The sequence below is a fragment of the Panthera leo genome, chromosome C2, assembly GCF_018350215.1.
Source record: "Panthera leo isolate Ple1 chromosome C2, P.leo_Ple1_pat1.1, whole genome shotgun sequence".
NCBI classification, from domain to species: Eukaryota; Metazoa; Chordata; class Mammalia; order Carnivora; family Felidae; genus Panthera; species Panthera leo.
Window position 1 is genome coordinate 155890934 of NC_056687.1, and position 20088 is coordinate 155911021.

At 40.7% G+C, this 20088-nt stretch overlaps 1 protein-coding gene across 7 annotated transcripts in view; it reads left to right on the forward strand.

Moving 5' to 3' along the window:
- CNOT10 (CCR4-NOT transcription complex subunit 10) overlaps positions 1 to 20088 on the forward strand; it is a 71223-nt gene that overhangs the window by 34154 nt on the left and 16981 nt on the right. For 5 of the 7 annotated variants that reach the window (XM_042903825.1, XM_042903823.1, XM_042903824.1 and 2 more), the window contains 5 exons: positions 2721 to 2870; positions 4406 to 4608; positions 8436 to 8557; positions 10370 to 10546; positions 11723 to 11803. In XM_042903825.1, coding sequence (XP_042759759.1) covers positions 2721 to 2870; positions 4406 to 4608; positions 8436 to 8557; positions 10370 to 10546; positions 11723 to 11803 — 733 coding nt within the window. The remainder of the gene's footprint in view (positions 1 to 2720; positions 2871 to 4405; positions 4609 to 8435; positions 8558 to 10369; positions 10547 to 11722; positions 11804 to 20088) is intronic. The other 2 variants (XM_042903819.1, XM_042903822.1) reach the window with 1 other exon arrangement.

The following is a 20088-nucleotide window of genomic DNA, read 5'->3' on the forward strand; positions in this document are numbered from 1 at the left end:
TGCCAACAATGATTTCAGGAGTAGATTCCTTAGTGCCCCTGACCCATTTACCCCACCCCCCCTCCAGTAACCCTCTGTTTGCTCTGTATATTTAAGAGTCTCTTCTGTTTTGTCCCCCTCCCTGGTTTTAGATTATTTTTGTTTCCCTTTCCTTATGTTCATCTGTTTTGTCTCTTAAAGTCTTCATACGAGTGAAGTCATAGGATATTTGTCTTTCTCTGACTAATTTCACTTAGCATAATACCCTCCGGTTCCATCCACGTAGTTGCAAATGGCAAGATTTCATTCTTTTTGATTGCTGAGTATTGATATTTTTCATAGTTATTAATGTCAAAATTGTTCATTTTCTTCTCACATGTGAAATTTAGGTTTTGCTGCTGACAAAATATGCTTATTAGAGATTTGGGAAGAGAATGTTTCTTAAAGTGTTCACAGTGCTACTATCAGAGGCAGTCTCCTTTAAACATTTTAGCGTATTTCCTACTGTCTCTTTTCCTAAACCTAGTTTTTGTCTTTTTAAAATATCCTTGCTTAATTTTAAAATGTCAGAAGAAAACCTTTAGATTTTAGTATTAAGTATTGAATATCCTGATTATTAATTTTCTGTGTCTAGTCTGGCATTTATATCATTGAGGAATAGATGGACTGTCAGTGAGATGTTTTGGAGCATTTGGGAAGCAATTCAGAAGAGGAATCCTGAAGCTTAGATTGCTTTCATTACACCAAAACAAACCCCAGAGAAATGAAGGATTAAAATGTAAAAATTATAAAAGCAGCTAAAACAACAGCAACAACAACTTGAGTATTTTAATTTTGTGGTAGGGAAGACTTGATCAAACCAAGAAGCATAGAGTTTAGAAACGGTGACTAGAGGCGCCTGGGTGGCTCAGTCAGTTAAACATCTGACTCTTGATTTCATCTCAGGTCATGATCTGGTGGTGAGATGGAGCCCCAAGGTGAGCTCCGTACTGGGCTTGGAGCCTGCTTCAGATTCTCTCTTTCTCGGGGCGCCTGGGAGGCTCAGTCTGTTGAGCGGCCGACTTTGGCTCAGGCCATGATCTCGCCATCTGAGTTCAAGCCCCGTGTCAGGCTCTGTGCTGACAGCTCAGAGCCTGGAGCCTGCTTCGGATTCTGTCTCCCTCTCTCTCCATCCCTCCCCTGCTCGTGCCTCTGTCTCTCACTGTCTCTCAAAAGAAAATAAACATTAAAAAAAATATATTAAAAGAAAAAAAAGATTCTTTCTCTCCCTCTGCCCTTCTCCCACTCACACACTCTGTCTTTAAAGATAAGTAAAAATTTTTAAAAGATGACTAAATTTAACCACGTAAAAACGTGAAACATTAAAAACATAACACACACGGGGCGCCTGGGTGGCTCAGTTGGTTAAGCGTCCGACTTCAGCTCAGGTCGTGATCTCGTGGTCCATGAGTTCAAGCCCCGCGTCGGGCTCTGTGCTGACAGCTCAGAGCCTGGAGCCTGTTTTGGATTCTGTGTCTCCCTCTCTCTGACCCTCCCCCGTTCATTCTCTGTCTCTCTCTGTCTCAAAAATAAATAAACGTTAACAAAATTAAAAAGAAAAAAAACATAACAGACACACACACACACACACACACACACACACACACACTGAACCAGGTCACAAGACAGATGACCCAATGACATTGTGGGTAATATTTGAAACAGACATGACCCAAGTTTTCTGTAGCATACTAACAGGTTAACCAGTAGGAACAACATCTGTAACCAAGTGAAAAAGTGGAAAGACCATAAAGAAGCAGAATACAGGATACAAATGCCTAACAAGCATGAGGAGAAAGATGCTCAGCCATAGTGATACATTTTTTTAAATGTTTATTTTGGCAGAGTGTGTGGGTGTGGACGTGCAGGTGACAGCAGAGGAGAAAGAGCGAGAGAGAATCCCAAGCAGGCTCGCACTCTCAGCACAAACCCAGCGTGGGGCTTGATCCCACAACCTGGGATCGTGACCTGAGCTCAGATCAAGAGTTGGACACTTACCCGGCCGAGCCATAGTGATGTGTAAAGACATAGGAACTAAAAACAGCGGAGGGGCCCCTGGGCGGCTGGGCTGGACATCCCACTCTGGGCTTCAGTTCGGGTCACCGTCTCTCAGTCGTGGGATCAAGCAGAGCTCGGAGCCTGCTTTGGATTCTCTCCCTCTGTGCCTCTTCCCTGCTTGTGCATGCATGTGCGCAGACATGCCTGCACTTTCTCAAAATAAATTTAAAAAATATAAATGAACAGCAGAGACTTAAAGTTTAACAAGCAAAAGCAGGAGTTTATGTGTTCTGTTTGATGTATTCTTGCTATTCATTGAATACATTTCTGTTTTAAATGTTTCCACATATACTTTGTTCTTTCCAGTTTCTACATAGTAGTTTGTTGTGTGGATGTAACGCATATGATGTTACTAATACATATTTTTTGTCCTTTGCGTTATTGTATCATTTGCCTATAACTATTAAAAGTTGAATCGGAAACGAAGACTAAACAGGCTAACAAAATTGATGTGCACAGTTGGTTTATCACCTGTAAGAAAAGATTGTGAAAGGAAAGGAGCTTACAAAATTCTCAGATGTTTCTTAAATTTCAAATGCCTCGTGAACTTTTCTGTAGGGCCTAGCGGATGTGATTGCGTGGCTGACTCTTGTGTGGCATGTATCAACAGTAAAATCTGTGGACAAATTTATCTGTGTTCTCAGGTGAATGCTTGAGATGCATGTTCTGGAATAATCTTGGTTGTATCCATTTTGCCATGAGCAAGCACAATTTGGGAATTTTCTACTTTAAAAAGGCCCTCCAGGAGAACGACAATGTTTGTGCACAGCTCAGTGCAGGCAGCACTGATCCAGGTGAGCTCTTTGCTGGAAGACAGTTCGTATTTGACCGCCTGAGGAGGGCGTGACACTAGAGAGCAGCTGAGCACTGAGGCACGTATGCAGTTGTCAAATCACTCTATTTATACCTGAAACTAATATAACACCGTACCTGATGTACACCGGAATTTAAAAAATAATTTTTTTAAAGAAAAAATAAAAATAAATAGGTAGATTAGAGATCAAGTGGTCCAAATGTATGCCTCATGTGCCTACCTAAAATTAACATTGGCCCTTCCCAACAGGTTTGACTCTGGGCATTAGTAGATATTGCTACTTCAAATAACAGGGTGGTAGGAGTAATTATCAAGGAAACCTAAATTACGTTCACTTTTTCATGGATACAGAGATGAGTAATCACGTATGGTAACGTGATCAAGCAAAATAGATTGTGGGAGTTCTCAACTGCTAAGCTGGGTTTTTTTGTTTTGGTTTTTGTTTCAAGTAAGCTCTGCATTCAGTGTGGTGCTTGAACTTGTGACCCAGAGATAGAGAGTCCCGTGCTTTACCAACTGAGGCAGCCAGGCACTCCTAACCTAGTTTTATTATAGGTTATTTCCAAGGTTTCACATGTGAGGTTATTGGTAGTATCTAACAATCTTTTTGAGCAAATTCCTGAAGTCTTTTATTTAATATTCATACGATATGAATCCTTCACCTGGAATGCTTAAAACCAAGCAGTTATTTACGTTATTGAAATATAAAACTAATTGATGAAAAATGTATCCAAAATTATAAGTAGTCTTTATTTATTATAGACTGAAACTTTGAAAAAGTTAGCGAACCATAGTCTTTGTAGGTATAGTATATTAATTTTTATGTTCACAGAAAAGTTGCTAAATCCCCTAACATTAGCTGCATGTTTCTGGGTAAGAAAGCACATGACAATAAAATGGTTAACCAAACTGAAAGTTTAAAAAAAAACAGAAAAAGTGGAATCAGGCCTGAGTGACTCAGTCGGTTAAGCATCCGACTTCGGCTCACGTCATCATCTCGGTTCATGGTTTGAGCCCTGAATTGGGCTCCGTGGTGACAGTATGGAGCCTGCTTGGGATTTTCTCCCTCTTTCTTTTTCTCTTTCTTTCTTTTCTTCCTTTTCTTCCTTTCCTTTCTTTCTTTCTTTCTGTCTGTCTGTCTGTCTCTCGCTCTGCCCCGGCCCCTACCCCACTCACACTTTTCACACTTTCTCTCTCTGAAAAATAAAAGAAAAAACTGCAATCTTCTAAAAAGGTGGAAAAGGTACAGAGGAGTCCGTGGGTCCTGTCTCTTTTCTTTGCCTTTCTGGAAGATTGCTGTCTGGCTGCACCAGCACAGGCAACTGAAATGACTCTGGAGAATGTTTGTGGGGTTGAGGGGGACGATCATCACTGGGAGAGAGCTGTTACAGCTTTACAGTGGGGTCACTGATATTACACGAGGTAGCATTCAAGTAGTTCGTGGGATAAATGTTTTCAGTGTGACTGCTTTTTTTCACCTGATGAGTTTTTTCTTAACCTAATTTGTCTCACTAGGCAAAAAGTTTTCAGGAAGACCCATGTGTACGTTACTAACCAACAAGAGGTACGAGTTGCTGTATAACTGTGGAATTCAGCTTCTTCACATCGGAAGACCTCTTGCCGCCTTTGAGTGTCTGATTGAAGCTGTTCAGGTTTATCACGCAAATCCCCGCCTCTGGCTACGGCTGGCCGAGTGCTGCATTGCTGCAAACAAGGGGGTGAGTGCCCCTTGGGCATCGTTTTGAACCGTCCCCCAGCTCGTTACATAGAAAGCAGCAAACGCCGGGAGACATACGAGACCTCATTCCCTTTTTAAGTCTCGGGGAATGTACGTAGTCCGTCCTTTAACAGTTGGACAAAAGATTTCGTTTCTGAGAGTCGTTTGTTGACATTCTGCTTCTTGAAGCATCGCGGCCTCTGTCAGCAGTCATATTAAAGAGGTGGAGTCGTTGAGAGGGTCGAATCTGGTGGGACGGTGGTCCGCTGGCTGCTGGGGGCGGGGGCCGTGTCGTCTGAGGCCGTGAGAATGGCACCTGCACAGGTGGGTAGAAAAGGACCGACGGTAACCCCGTGAGTGCGACGTCGCTTTCCTTTCGATCCAGTAAACGGACTGTCGGACTGCCTCTCCCACAGGAGCGTCCCCCGTGACTGTGCCAAAGAGGCCGGTTTACGTGGGTGTCCTCGCCTAGATGATCTGCACGTGGGGGTTGCTGGAAGCCTTGGGAATCTGGAGTGGGGAGCGGTCAGTGGGGGCGGGGGAAAGACCGCTTGGATGAGAATCGCCAGACGCCTGTAAGACCCGTGTCCTCCCCGCCCCCCGCCCGTGCCGTGCTCCTTGGCTGTGTGGAGACTGGGTGGCCTGGCACCTGAGGTGTGCCTGCCGTCGGCGACCCGAGAGGCATCGGCTGCCCTCGCCACTTGCCGAGGAACCGCTGCCGCAGCCCGCGTGCGGAAGGATGTTTGCCTGGCGGTTCTCACACGTGGTATTTACGTGGCTGATGATCTGTATCCCCCTGGGGAAAGAGAAGCGTGCCGTCCTCAAAGGGCTTTAAGGATTTATTTGATTGTAATTTGCCTTTTAAAAGACAACTTTCTTATTGGAGCATTCTTTTTTTTTTTTTTTTAATTTTTAAAATGTTTTTATTTGTTTCGTTGTGAGAGAGAGAGAGCGAGCTAGCAAGGTAGGGGCAGAGAGAGAGGGAGACGGAGGCTCTGAAGCGGGCTCTGCACTGACAGCACAGGGCCTGACGTGGGACTTGAACTCACGAACAGTGAGATCAGGACCTCAGCCGAAGTCGGACACTCAACTCACTGAGCCACTCAGGCCCCCCTCTTGTTTGGTAATTCTTAAATTAATGGACAAATAATTCTAGGCAGAATGTGTACTTTTGAAAACAAAAATCTCTAGGAATTGTTTATTCTCTTTAATCCATTCATGAATTTAAGTATTGGAAGCCTCTCATTTGGACAGTTATTGGAAACCAGGGAATTACATCAACCAGGGAGTAGAGAAATACAGTAAGGCTTAATATTTTCTTTTAAAATGACTTATTTTTAGGGGCACCTGGGTGGCTCAGTCGGTTGAGCTTCCGACTTCGGCCTGGGCCATGATCTCACAGTTGGTGAGCCGCTGCCAGGCTCTGTGCTGACAGCTCAGAACCAGGAGCCTACTTTGGATTCTGTGTCTCCCTCACTCTCTGCCCCTGCCCCACACACTCACTCACTCTCTCTCTCTCTCTCTCTCTCTCTCTCTCTGTCAAAAATAAATAAACATTAAAAGGAATAAATTAAAACAATAAAGTTGTTATTTTTAGAAGTAGTGCTTTTCAGACTGTCTTCATTCTGTGGATTTTATTATGAAGTCACTGCCCCATTCTGCAAAGTTCTAAATCTCTAATTTTTAAAAAATGGTGGAGATGACTTAATTGCCATAATTTGGTGGATGTCAGAATATTCAGTTTGTGCTACAAATAGGAAATATGCCAAAAATAATTATCTGTCTGTGTGCTCTCTCTTCCTTCTAAAAGGATGCTGAAGTGCCCTAAAAGACAGTTAAGACAACCCCCAAACACTCTCTAATAAAACCAGAGAGTAAAATCCCAAAAGCAGAAATTATAAACTCTAAATAAAATTCCATAAAATGTATTGAGTTGGGATAGAAGGAATGCTAAAGAAAGCAGTTTCTACCCTCAGAAATAAATTCATCTTTTAATAAAAAGAACAACTTGGGGCACCTGGGTGGCTCAGTGAGTTGAGTGTCCAACTCTTGATTTGGGCTCAGGTCACAATCTCAGGATCACGGGATCTTAGTGGAGCCTGCTTAAGATTCTCTCTCCCCCACTGGCCCCTTCTCTCTCTCTCTCTCTCTCTCTCTCTCTCTCTCTCTCCAATAAAAGTTAAGAAAAAATATTTTTTTTAAAAAGAACCAACTTAATTGTTAAATTGGTGATGCTGAGGAGATCATTTATGTCCTGTTTATCTGACGGACATGGCTTCAGACTGCTTTTGGCAGAAGTAGGGCTTACGCTTACTTGGATGGGTATGATACATGAGAAAAGATCCGCTAATTTAAAAAAAAACCACAGACTTTACTATAGGGAGAGTATGTAACCAATTTAAGAGAAGGCTGCTAAGGGGTGCCTGGATGGCTCAGTCGGTTGAGCATCCGACTTCAACTCAGGTCATGATCTCGCAGTTCGTGGGTTTGAGCCCCACGTCGGGCTCTGTGCTGACGGCTCAGAGCCTGGAGCCTGCTTCAGATTCTGTGTCTCCCTCTCTCTCTGCCCCTTCCCCACTCATGCTCGCTCACTCGCTCTCTCTCAAAAATAAATAAACATCAACAAAAATTAAAGAAAAGAAAAGAAAGTTTATTACTGTGGATTTACAGTTCCATTCCGTCTTTGTTTTCATCTGTTGCACTTCCACATCTTGCTTGCGTGATCTTGTATGACCTTACGGATCGGGAAGGAACGTATGGATGAATCATAAATTTATCACCACGAATAGGAAAAGAAGTCAGAATGGGAGTGCCTTCCAAGAATGGTTCAGAATATCCACGTTTTGTTACTTTTCATTGATCTTGCTTGGCTGCCCCCTCGACACAAAATTTCCAGTCCGAGCAGTTTTGTTGTATTTTTTAAGCACTGTGTAATATTTTCTTTTTAAAATGAATATACAGTGAATCCCCGTTTTATCAGAAGTCATGGCTGGAAGTACAATTACAGTAAAGTTCCAGTAGGAGCAGTGAGTAACAGTACAGAAACGCACTTAGAGAAGGACTGTTTGCAGGGCAGAGTTTAGCTCTGCGAGTTCTCATGGGTCGCCTCCAGTTTATTCCTGCACGTGAGAGCTGCGTGACTCTATAAAATGACAGGGTGGGATTCCACCTGCAGGCAACCCAGAGACCTCGAATGACGGGAAGATAAATGCCGCTGGCACATTAAGTTCTCGTAGTGAGGTGATGCTGCTGTGTTCGTGAGACATCCCAACACTGTGTGTGTGTAGGTAGCTTTTACTGTTGTCGGTCTAATGTTTACAGGGTTTTAGAATTTCGATTTTCTAGAAGGAAAGAATTGTCCCTGTGTAAATGTTAACATGTAGCTTGTCCCAGTTTATATGTTGTTAAAATTTAATTAATGCTTTCAATTAAGAAAGACACGCTGGGTTCTAGGAAGTAGAGTGGCTTCCCTTTCTGAGTTTTTGCGGCTCTCCTGTTTCCTTACTCTGATACAGCATGGTGTCCGGGGTGTAGGATATTCTAACTAGATCGTTCTAAATAAATGCTTAAGTCATTCTTGAATTGCCTTTTTTCCTTAGAATTACCTCAGACTTCGTATTAAAATATAGCATATATGACAGACTTCCCGCTTCATGTACTAATTAACCATCCTTTTCTTCGGTACTGAACATATTTCCTTTATCACCAAAACTCCACATTGGTGGATCGTAGGAACTTCCTTGGAGTACTTCGAAAAATATTAGATCATTTTTCACATCCTGTCTTACAGTTGCATTGATTAATTGGAAATTATGTGTGTTTTTGCAGACTGCTGAACAAGAAACTAAAGGCCTTCCAAGTAAGAAAGGAATTGTACAGTCTATTGTTGGTCAAGGCTATCATCGTAAAATAGTTCTGGCATCGCAGTCCATACAGAATACTGTATATAAGTAAGTATTATGCAGAGAGAAAGCGTAGATATTTGATATTATTTCTCAATGTCATTTATGTATAAAAATATGCTTAAGATTTTTCATAGGAGGAACCACTTTGCAACTAGGTTTTATTTCTACTTCAACAACCAGAGCCTCATATATAAGTCCATAGTTTATATTATCTGACACAGGGTTTCGGTTTAGTTACGTATGTGCTGAGACTGTTGATGGCTCAGAGAACCCAGTCTATTCAGTTCCATTATTCAGAATGTCCAGAAGAGGGCATCTTGATGTTTCTTAAAATTTTATATAGTGTATCATTGCTGCTTTTTATTTAGGTATTTTCCCTAAACCTGATTCTTAGTATTAGGAGAAAAAAATACAAATACATAAGTAACCAAAGCAATTTAAAGCAGTCACATGCAGGACCTTCAGTTGAATAGCTTTTAAATATGAACATCTTTATCTTATATAAAGAAAGATTCCGGGGCGCCTGGGTGGCTCGGTCGGTTAAGCGTCCAACTTCAGCTCAGGTCATGATCTCACGGTCCATGACTTCGAGCCCCGCGTCGGGCTCTGTGCTGACCGCTCAGAGCCTGGAGCCTGTTTCAGATTCTGTGTCTCCCTCTCTTTCTTCCCCTCCCCCGCTCATGCTCTGTCTCTCTCTGTCTCAAAAATAAATAAACGTTTACAAAAAAAAAAAGATTCCAATTTGGAGTTGCTATTATTTTTAAAGTAGTAGGCTTTGTAAAAAATTTGCTGTTTTTTTCCTTCCCCAAAAATAAAATTGTTCTCTACCATTTAAAAGTTTTTCCAAAGTTTTTTTTTTTTTTTTTTAAGTTTATTTATTTTTGAGAGAGGGGGGAGAGACAAAATCCCAAGCAGTCTCCACACTACCAGCATGGAGCCCGACACGGAACTCAAACTCACAAACCCTGAGACCGTGACCTGAGCCAAAATCAAGAGTCAGACGCTTAACTGAGCCCCCCCAAAGTTTTAAAATAGTATCTGGCACACATTATTTTCGTGTTAATTTATTTCAACTATACTGCAGATTTATTTTTTAAAGACTTAAAATTTCAAAATTATTACTACTTTTCACTTTTTTTTCCCCCTAATAAAGTTTAGTTTGGTGTATCAATAGAAAGTTATATAAAATCTCAAAAAAGGGACACCTGGGTGGCTCAGTCAGTTGGGCGTCCGACTTTGACTCAGGTCATGATCTCACGGTTCGTGGGTTCAAGCCCCGCATCGGGCTCTGTGCTGACAGCTCGGAGCCTGCTTGGGATTCTGTGTCTCCTCCTCTCTCTGCCCCTTCCCTGCTCATGCTCTGTCTCTCAATAATAAATAAACGTTAAAAAAAAGTAATAAATTTAAAAAAATAAAATAAAATAACATAAAATCACAAAAAAAATATTATAAGACAAAACAAAGCATTTTCGAAAACGAGGATCAACGGAAACAAGGCTCAGGTGTAACCTTTCTTTCCAGTTCTTACTATACTTGTCCTGGCCCTTGTTTCAATTTTCCTTGTCTGTAACTCCTCTGTTGTGTTAACATGGGCACTGCAGATCACCTCCAAGTTGTTTTCCATCCCTAGTCCCATTCCTGGAGATACAACTGGGTATTATTCATGCTTCCTACACTTGATATGCACCGTTTAGGATTTGGGTGCTTTAGCATTCTCTTGGAGTGGCTTGTTTTCAAATTTTCCCTGTCAGAGGGCACATTTTCTTTCATAATTCTATTGGTTTTATTCCCGATAATAGAAAAGTCTTACTACTCTTTATGTTATTTACTTGGCTAATTCGGTTTTACTCTTTCAAGCGATGGACAGTCTTCAGCCATTCCTGTAGCCAGCATGGAGTTTGCAGCCATCTGTCTCCGAAATGCCTTGCTGCTCTTACCGGAAGAACAGCAAGATCCGAAGCAGGAAAATGGGTCTAAAAATAGTAACCAATTAGGTGGGAACGCGGAGAGCAGCGAAAGCGGTGAAACTTGCAGGTATTCTAATCCCTTGGACCCCCTTTGGTGAAGCCCCTCAGGACTTCATTCGTGAGCCCCTTTGTCCTACAGATGAATTCTTAAAATCTCCAGACTGAATTTCCTAAATCCCCTGTTTTGAATAAGAAGAAAGGAAAGTATGAATGTTAAGTATTTCTGGAAGGGAGAAATAAAGTGAAGGCCAAGTGAGGACAGAACCTTGGAAGAGAAAAGTGGAAAGAAACAGCTTTTCATTGACAGGAGATACAGCTGTAAAGAAATCCTTTCGCACTCAGGGATAGGGCTTTGTTTTTACTTTTATTAAAGTAAATACTTAAATCCTAAAACTTCTCACTTCTTCTTATCCTTTGCCTTTTGTCTTAACATACCGTAAATCACTAACCTCTAGAATATTTCTATTAATTTCTAGGTTTTTTTGTATAAATGTTATACCAATCTCTAGAAACTAAGAGAGTTTCTAGTAATCATAAAACAGCATCATATATAAAGTTATTTTTACGCATAGCACCTTTAAATTCAAGTGTTTCCTCCCAGCATTTTTTCTGGATTATTATAAAAATACATTCATTAAAGAAAATTTGAAACAAAACTGTGGGGTTTTTTCCGCCTCCATCAAGAGGTTATCTTTTACTGTAGTTGATACAAAAAAAGAAAAAAGCAATCAGAAGAAAGAAATGTGTGAAAATACGAGAGTGGTCTCCTTTGTAGAGATATTGTTTACAATTAGAAATTTAAAAAAAATTTTTTTTAATGTTTTATTTTTGAGACGGAGACAGACCATGAGCAGGGGAGGGTCAGAGAGCAAGGGAGACACAGAATCCGAAGCAGGCTCCAGGCTCTGAGTTGTCAGCACAGGGCCCGACATGGGGCTCGAACTCAGAAACCACGAGATCATGATCTGAGCTGAAGTCGGACACCTAACTGAAAGAGCCACCCAGACACCCCAACAATTAGATATTTTTAAAAGCAATATTGTGTATTGGAGAAAAGAAGCTGAAATACAGTATAGCTTTAACACATTGGTGTTACCAAGTTACTAAGCATTTTTTCATTGGTTGTTTTGGCTCTTTTGCATTTTTGGCATAAAAAATTGCATGGGAGTGGGGATCGGGCAACCAAATTTTATATTTAATTGCTTGTTTGCTCTTTATAATTAAGAGTCTGTCTTTATTTTAGCAGTAAAAGCCATGATGGAGATAAGTTCATTCCAGCTCCACCTTCCTCTCCATTGAGAAAACAGGAATTAGAAAACTTAAAGTAAGTATGTAAACAAAAGTTAGCATAGCAGCTACTGCATGTTATTTTTAATCTTTATTTTGTTGATATTGTGAATGGTATTGGTGGAATGTCAAATGTTAAACCAGTCTTTCAATCTTGTGATAAACCCTACTAGTCAGAATGTATTATCTTTTTTTATAAATTTTTTTTAATGTTTATTTATGTTTGAAAGAGAAAGAGCACGAGCAGGGCAAGGGTGGAGAGAGAGGGCAACACAGAATCCGAAGCAGGCTGTCAGCACAGAGCCCCAACTCAAGGCTCGAACCCACAAACCACGAGATAATGGCCTGAGCCAAAGTCAGACGCTCAACCGACTGAGCCACCCAGGTGCCCCTTTTTAAATTTTTTTTTAATGTTTCTTTATTGTTAGAGAGAGTGCAGGTTGGGGAGGGGCAGAGAGAGAGGGAGGCACAGAGCCAGACGTAGGGCTCAAACCCACAAACCATGAGATCGTGACCTGAGCTGAAGTCAGATGCTTAACCGACTGAGCCACCCAGGTGCGCCCAGAATTTCATTTTTTAAGTATCAGATTTATCACTGCTCTTACTTTTTATCCATTTCATGTAATGTGTAGAAAGGCCTTCTTGCCTCCAAGGTTCAGAAAATAATTCACACATGTGTTCTAGCACTGCCACAACCACCAATCTAAATTTTTGTTTCATGTAGAATTTTGTTTTATCTAAATGAACAAGGTATAGGAATCTATCCTGTGTCTAATTTTTCGTAGTAGTCCATTTGATTAAGTTAATTTAACTTTCAAAATAAAGCATGAAACAGAACTATGAATGTTGAGATTTTATGTGTAAACATTTAAAATTACATTTTTATAAAATAACATGTATATGTCTGTTTGCAAAAAAAAAAAAAATCTGGGAAGGATCTGTGTCAAAACCTTCGTAGTGGTTATTCCTGAATGGTGGAATAACTGATTTTCATTTTCTTACTGGATGTGTTTTTTTCCTAACTCTTTAAGAAAGGAAGATATTTCCTTAATGTTAGTGATGCCCCTCCTTGCATATCTAGTGTTTTTGGAGGAAGATTGGCCAGCCGGATGTGCCATTTTCTCTCTTCTCCCTCCCCTCCCCTCCCCCCCCCACCACTTAAATAAAGATACGCCATTTTCTGATCATAGGTTGTCAGATCAGCGTGTTCACAGTAGGGCATTGCTGTCCTTGAGCTCGGGGTGCCACGCACCATGTTCACCTAAATGACAACTTTTTATCTCTTTATATCTTTACTCTGTTGAAGTATACCATAAATTCACACTATGCAGTAATGCCCTCTCTGGCCGGGGTATTATTATCAGGAGGGAAGAATTAATCCTCTGATTATAGAGAGGAAAATCTTAAATTTCAAATTTAGTTAGAAACGGGGAGTTGGTCATTTAAGGTACATTTTGAAAGTAGTGTTTTGGGGTTTTTGTTTTGTTTTGTTTTGTTTTAATTTGACAAAGATAATTGTTTTATTCAGTAATCTTTAGAGTAAAATTTCTTGAATTCTCTTGTAGTGATAAGATAGCAAGAAAATAAAAGTACTGTAACAAAACCAAAATATCAGAAAAAGGTTGCCGTTGAATACATTAAAATTGAATTTTTAAAAGCAGTCAAATTCCAACAGTATAACTAAAACTCACTGTGCTAGATTTTTGTCCTGAGTAGAAATGTGTAAAAACAAAGCAGGTTCTGTAAAGCTAAACTGTATTTGGTATAAAGTGAGCTGGTAGGGAAGAGGTGGATTGTAATGTTCAGCCAGGACAATATTTGGGAAAGTGCTTTATTGCCAGAAAATACACTGTTTTCCCCCGGTATTACTGCTTACTGTCTTCTAGAGATGCCTCTATGGAGCCACCTGTATTTCATGTTTATCTAAGGGTTCATTTAGTTTTCATAGGTTATTTTGTATGGTAAAAATCTCAGTACAAAGTGTGATGTGGTGTAGGGGTGCCTGGCTGGCTTATTTGGAAGAACGTGGACTCTTGATCCGCAGGGTCATGAGTTCACGCCCCCACATCGGGGTAAGTAAAGGATTAAAAAGAAAAAAAAATGACATAGTGTAAAGTAAAATTTGACCCATCACAGCCCTCTGTTTCCAAGATCTTCCAGAGGGATGACCAGTGACTGGTTTCTTTTATGTCCTTCCAGTGAGATTTCTCAGTCATATGTCAGCAAATGGATATATGGGATTTTTTAAGTTTTATTTCATTTATTTCGAGAGAGTGAGTGTGTGTGCATTCGCATGCATGCACATGAGTTGAGGAGGGCAGAGAGAGAGAGAGGGAGAATCCCCGGCAGGCTTCTTGCTCTCCTGACCTGTGAGATCACAGTCTGAGCCAAAATCCGAAGTCCAGCGCTTAACCGACCGAGCCACCCAGGCATTCCTATGGCATTTTGCACAATAACACTTGTCTAGTGTCCATCTTGTTCTGTACCCTGCTTTTCCCACTTGACAGTGTATCTTTAGAGATTGCTCTGTGTTGGGACCAACCTCTGTTTCACTCTTTATAATAGGGGCATAAAATTACATTCTATGGATATGACATGTATCATTCTTTTTAGCTGTTGATAGTGTTTTCAGTCTTTGATGTTACAAATAATGCTGCAGTTAAGTATCACTGGACACAGTTCTTAAGGAGAATCTTTAATGAAGAGAGCATTTAAGCAGTTTTTAGGTTTAATTTTTACAAATTTATTTGAGTGTTGTATTAATCTTAGGGTTGTCTTATGCATGCGGTTAACAAGTATTTTATTCCATAATGGTCGAACGGCTGCAGAGCTGTGTAAATTAATCTTGCATTCTTAAAGTGGCATTAAAGAGAAGGGTACGTGCGGGTGTTCTACTTCCTCTCAGAGTTTTGTACCTCTCGTGGCACAGCTCTTGGCTTTCCACGTGTCCTGGTGGGAGGACTGGTGATTTCTAGAGAAAAGAACGTTACTTCCCTATCTTTGTGGAAAGGGGCAGAGGGCCTCCATGGGGAATTCCGTCATCATAAAGGGAGGTAAAGATGGGTTTGCGCGAATCTGTTAACCTTTTTTTTCATGGAGCAGACGGGAGAAAGGAAGTGGGACAAGATGGAAGGAGCCTTAGGGTAGATTTCATAAAAAGAACTGCTGTGCAGGATAGTAGTGATGGTAATGTGGAGACAAATGGTGCAGGGAAGGAGTTGTGAAAGATTTGTGGGTAATTTCCCAAGCTATAAAGGCTCCTAATGCAGTTGGGCGTGTTAAAGGGCAGTTCCGTGGCAGGGGCCAGCTGTCCTCTGTGGAAGGAAGGGCACTGAGCACATTGGTTTGCTGTTAAGATCATGGAATTCTTAGAGATTTCATCCACTTCTGACCTGCATTCTTTTATGTGATTGGAAAGTGTGTGACTAGTGTATACTTTAGTTTTTATGGACTATTCTATTTGACCCCTTGTGCTCTGTAATACCCAAGACACCAATGTAAAACCTCATTTCCTATTTTCAGCATAACTAATATGCAGTAAATTATCATGAGTGTTCTAATGGCTGCTTCTTATAGTATGGGTTCACAGCCTCTCGAGTACTTTCTTGTTTTTTTATTTCTATATAAATGAAGATGGGTTCCAAAAGATACTCATTCTAACCAAGTTTCAGACAGATATGTTTTGAAAGAATTGTGAGATTCTGTATTAGAATTAAGATAGTTTTCAGAAAAATATTCTCTCAGTTAAAACAGATTTGCCCCAAATCGGGAAAATGTGTCAGAAATTAACGAGGCAGTTGAATTGGGAAGCTCAGATGAATGCTGTCAGAATATTGTTCAGTTCCTGAATCTGTCAGAGCTCTGCAAAGCCATCCGTTTGATTCAGTTAAGAAAGCATACACACGTTGTACAGCCTTAAATTAAATGAATGCGGTGACAACATTTTCAAATAAAAGGTGACTCTACTTCTAGGTACTTACCCAAGGGAAATAGAAGCTTATCTGCACAATGAGTAATAGCAGCTTTACTCATGACAGACAAAAACTAGGGATAGTGCGGATAACCATTAGTAGGAGAATGGGTAACTACGTTGCAATCTACTTTATACTACTCAGCTGTAAAAAACAACAAATTAATGGGGTGTCTGGGTGGCTCGTGTGGTTAAGCATCGAACTCTTTTTTTATGTGTTTATTTTTGAAAGTCTATTTATTTTGAGAGAGAAAGAGAACCCTCATGTGCGCGAGCAGGGGAGGGGCAAAGAGAGAGTTCCACACAGGCTCTCTGCCGGCAGCACAGAGTCCGGTGTGGGCCTTGATCTCCTGACCCGGGAGATCATGACCTGAGGCGAAACCAAGAGTCAGATGCTCAGCCTTCTGAGCCACCCCGACACCCATGTCTGCCTCTTGATTTCAGCTCAGGTCATGATCCCAAGGCTGTGGGACTGAGTTCTGCGTCAGGCTCCGTGCTGAGCATGGAACCTGCTTGAGATTCTCTCTCTCCCTCTGTCCCTCTCCCCCACTCTTGCGCGCCCGCTCGCTTTTTCTCTCTCTCTCCTCTCAAAACATCAACAACAAATTATTGATACTTAAGTCAATATGAATGAATCTCAAAACATTCTGTGTTTCTGTGGCGCCTGGGTGGCTCAGTTGGTTAAGTGTTCAGCTGAAGTCATGATCTTGTGATTTGTGGGTTCAGGCTCTGCCTTGGGCTCTGTGCTGACAGCTCAGAGCCTGGAGCCTGCTTCCGATTCTGTGTCTGCCTCTCTCTCTGCATCTCTCTCTCTCTCTCTCTCTCTCTCAAAAATAAACATTAAAATTTTTTTAAAAACCGTTGTTTTTCTTCTCATGCAGTGCAAAGTACATGCTGTATGGTTCCATTTATGCCATTCTATGCCAGGCAAAAACTATGCAGAACAAATTTAGGTTGATAGAAATTGCAGCAGTGGTGGGGCAGAATGGACTAGAAGGATCTTTCTGGGGTGATAGAAATGTCTGTATCTTAATTGGGCTAGTGGTTACATGTATATATCCAAACAAATCAAATTGTACCCTTGAAGTTATGCATTTTGGTGTATATAAATTAATCTCTCCTAAAATTTTAAGGTTTTGGGGCACATGGGTGGTTAAGTCAGTAGAGCATGTGACTTTCATCTTGGGGTTCTGAGTTCAAGCCCCACATTGGGGGTAGAGATGACTGAAAAAAAAACTAAAACGTTAAGGTATTTTGAAATTTTGCAAAAAGTAATACAATTCTACATATATTATGTTGGGAAATATAACCAGTAACGATTCCTACCTGGTCCGTTCCGCATTCTGGCATGTCATGGAAAGCTCGGTTTCTTAACGAAAAGAGAATTCTTGCCACGTACTCCGTAGACCCTACGGTTGTGCTACGGAGTGGCACAGCCACTACCACATCTCTACCAAGCACGTGGAAGGCGCACTGTTTAATGTGTGATGCCAGGGGTTTCGAAATTCACTGCCAACACTGCGTAAAATGTGTCAGCAACTTTTTTTACGTTACATGTTGAAATGATATTTTATGTATATTGGGTTATTTTAAATATGTTAAAACTAATTTCACCTGTTTCTCCTACCTTCTTTAATGTTTCTATTAGAAAATTTATCTATTTTTTTTTTAATTTTTTTTTTTTAATGTTTATTTATTTTTGAGACAGAGAGATACAGAGCACGAATGGGGGAGGGTCAGAGAAAGAGGGAGACGCAGAATCTGAAGCAGGCTCCAGGCTCTGAGCTGTCAGCATAGAGCCCGACGTGGGGCTCAAACTCACGGACCGTGAGATCATGACCTGAGCCGAAGTCGGACGCTTCACCGACTGAGCCACCCAGGCGCCCCTCTATTAGAAAATTTAAAAGTATATTCCCTGCTCCAATTACATTTCTGTTGGACAGTGCTGCTCTGAGGTTTCGGAACTGTGTTTGAAGTGTTTATATTTGTTCACACATGGTTTTCACAAATATGTAATACTGTTTCTATGCCAGCTTCCTCACATGCCGTTTATTTTAGCTGAATATCTCAGAAACATTTTTTTTTTTTTAATTTACATCCAAGTTAGTTAGCATATAGTGCAACAATGATTTTAGGAGTAGATTCCTTAATGCCTCTTAACCCATTTAGCCCATCCCTCTCCCACAACCCTTCCATGAACCCTCCATTTGTTCTCCATATTAAGATTCTCTTATGTTTTGTCCCCATCCCTGTTTTTATGTTATTTTTTTCCCCTTCCCTTATGCCCATCTGTTTTGTCTCTTAAAGTCCTCGTATGAATGAAGTCATATGATTTTTGTCTTTCTCTGACTGACTCATTTCACTTAGCATAATACCCTCCAGTTCCATCCACATAGTTGCAAATGGTGAGATTTCATTCTTTTTGGTTGCCGAGTAATACTCCATTGTGTGTATATACCACATCTTCTTTATCCATTCATCCATCCGTCAATGGACATCTGGGCTCTTTCCATACTTTGGCTGTTGTGGATAGTGCTGCTATAAACATGGGGGTGCATGTGCCCCTTCGAAACAGCACACCTGGATCCCCTGGATAAATACCTAGTAGTATAATTGCTGGGTCGTAGGGTAGTTCTATTTTTAATTTTTTGAGGAACCTCCATACTGTTTTCCAGAGTGGCTGCACCAGCTTGCATTTCCACCAACAATGCAAAAGAGGTCCTCTTTCTCCGCATCCTCACCAACATCTGTTGGTGCCTGAGGTATTGTTAGCCATTCTGACAGGTGTGAGGTGGTATCTCATTGTGGTTTTGATTTCTATTTCCCTGATGATGAGTGATGTTGAGCATTTTTTCATGTGTCAGTTGGCCATCTGGATGTCTTCTTTGGAGAAGTGTCTATTCACGTCTTTTGCCCATTTCTTCACTGGATTATTTGTTTTTTGGGTGTTGAGTTTGATAAGTTTGATTTTGGATACTAACCCTTTATCTGATATGTCATTTGCAAATGTCTTCTCCCATTCCGTCAGTTGCCTTTTATTTTTGCTGATTGTTTCCTTCGCTGTGCAGAAGCTTTTAATTTTGATGAGGTCCCAGTAGTTCATTTTTGCTTTGGTTTCCCTTGCCTCCGGAGACGTGTTGAGTAAGAAGTTGCTGTGGCCAAGATCAAAGAGGTTTTTGCCTGCTTTCTCCTCTAGGATTTTGATGGCTTCCTGTCTTACATTTAGGTCATTCATCCATTTTGAGTTTATTTTTGTGTCTGGTGTAAGAAAGTGGTCCAGGTTCATTTTTCTGCGTGTCGCTGTCAGGTTTTCCCAGCACCACTTGCTGAAGAGACTGTCTTTATTCCATTGGATATTCTTTCCTGCTTTGTCAAAGATTCGTTGGCCATACGTTTGTGGGTCCATTTCTGGGTTCTCTGTTCTGTTCCATCCATCTGAGTGTCTGTTCTTGTGCCAGTACCATCCTGTCTTGATGATTACAGCTTTGTAATACAGCTTAAAGTCTGACATTTTTGTCTTTAAAAGGCCTAATGTCCAGATGAATCTTAGAATGAAGACAGTTGTGCAGGATTGATATTTTGGCTCTCTGCTTTGATTGAAATATTAATGTTTCCACATGCATTTGAGAGATCATGATTTTCTTGTAAACAGTTATAAAGGCATTCTTTTCTTTTAATCTTTCTAATTTAAAACAAAAAACAAAACAGCCAAACATTTACTGTCTACTGATACGTTATGGTTTTTTTTTTTTCATTTTTGTTAAGTTTGTTTATTTTGAGAGAGGCAGAGAGAGAGGGAGAGAGAGTCCCAAGTAGGCTCTACACTGTCAGCATAGAGCCCAGTCGTGACCTGAGCCGAGATCGAGTCAGATGTTTAACTGACTGAGCCACCCAGGTGCCCTTTACCTTACGTTTTAAAAATGGATTTATTGAGATATAACTCAAAAATCATACAATTTGCCCTTTTAAAATTTACAATCCAGTGGTTTTTAGTATATTCACAGAGTTGTGCAACCATCACGACAGTCACTTTTAGAACACTTTAGCACCTCAGAAAGAAACCAGGCACCCTTTTCACTGTCCTTCCTCTGCCCCCAGTCTGCTCCCCAGCCCTCATTAATGTACCTTCTAACTCTATGGGTTTTTGTGTTCTGGACATTCATATGAGTGGAATCAAAGTAATATGTGGGCCTTTATGACTGGCTTCTTTCACTTAGGATAATGTTTTCAGGGTTTATCCAAGTCGTAGCATGTACCATAGTCGTTTTTATTGCTGAATAATATTTCATCATATGGATATACCTTATTTATCCATTCATCCATTGGAAGACATTTGGATTATTTGTCTGTCT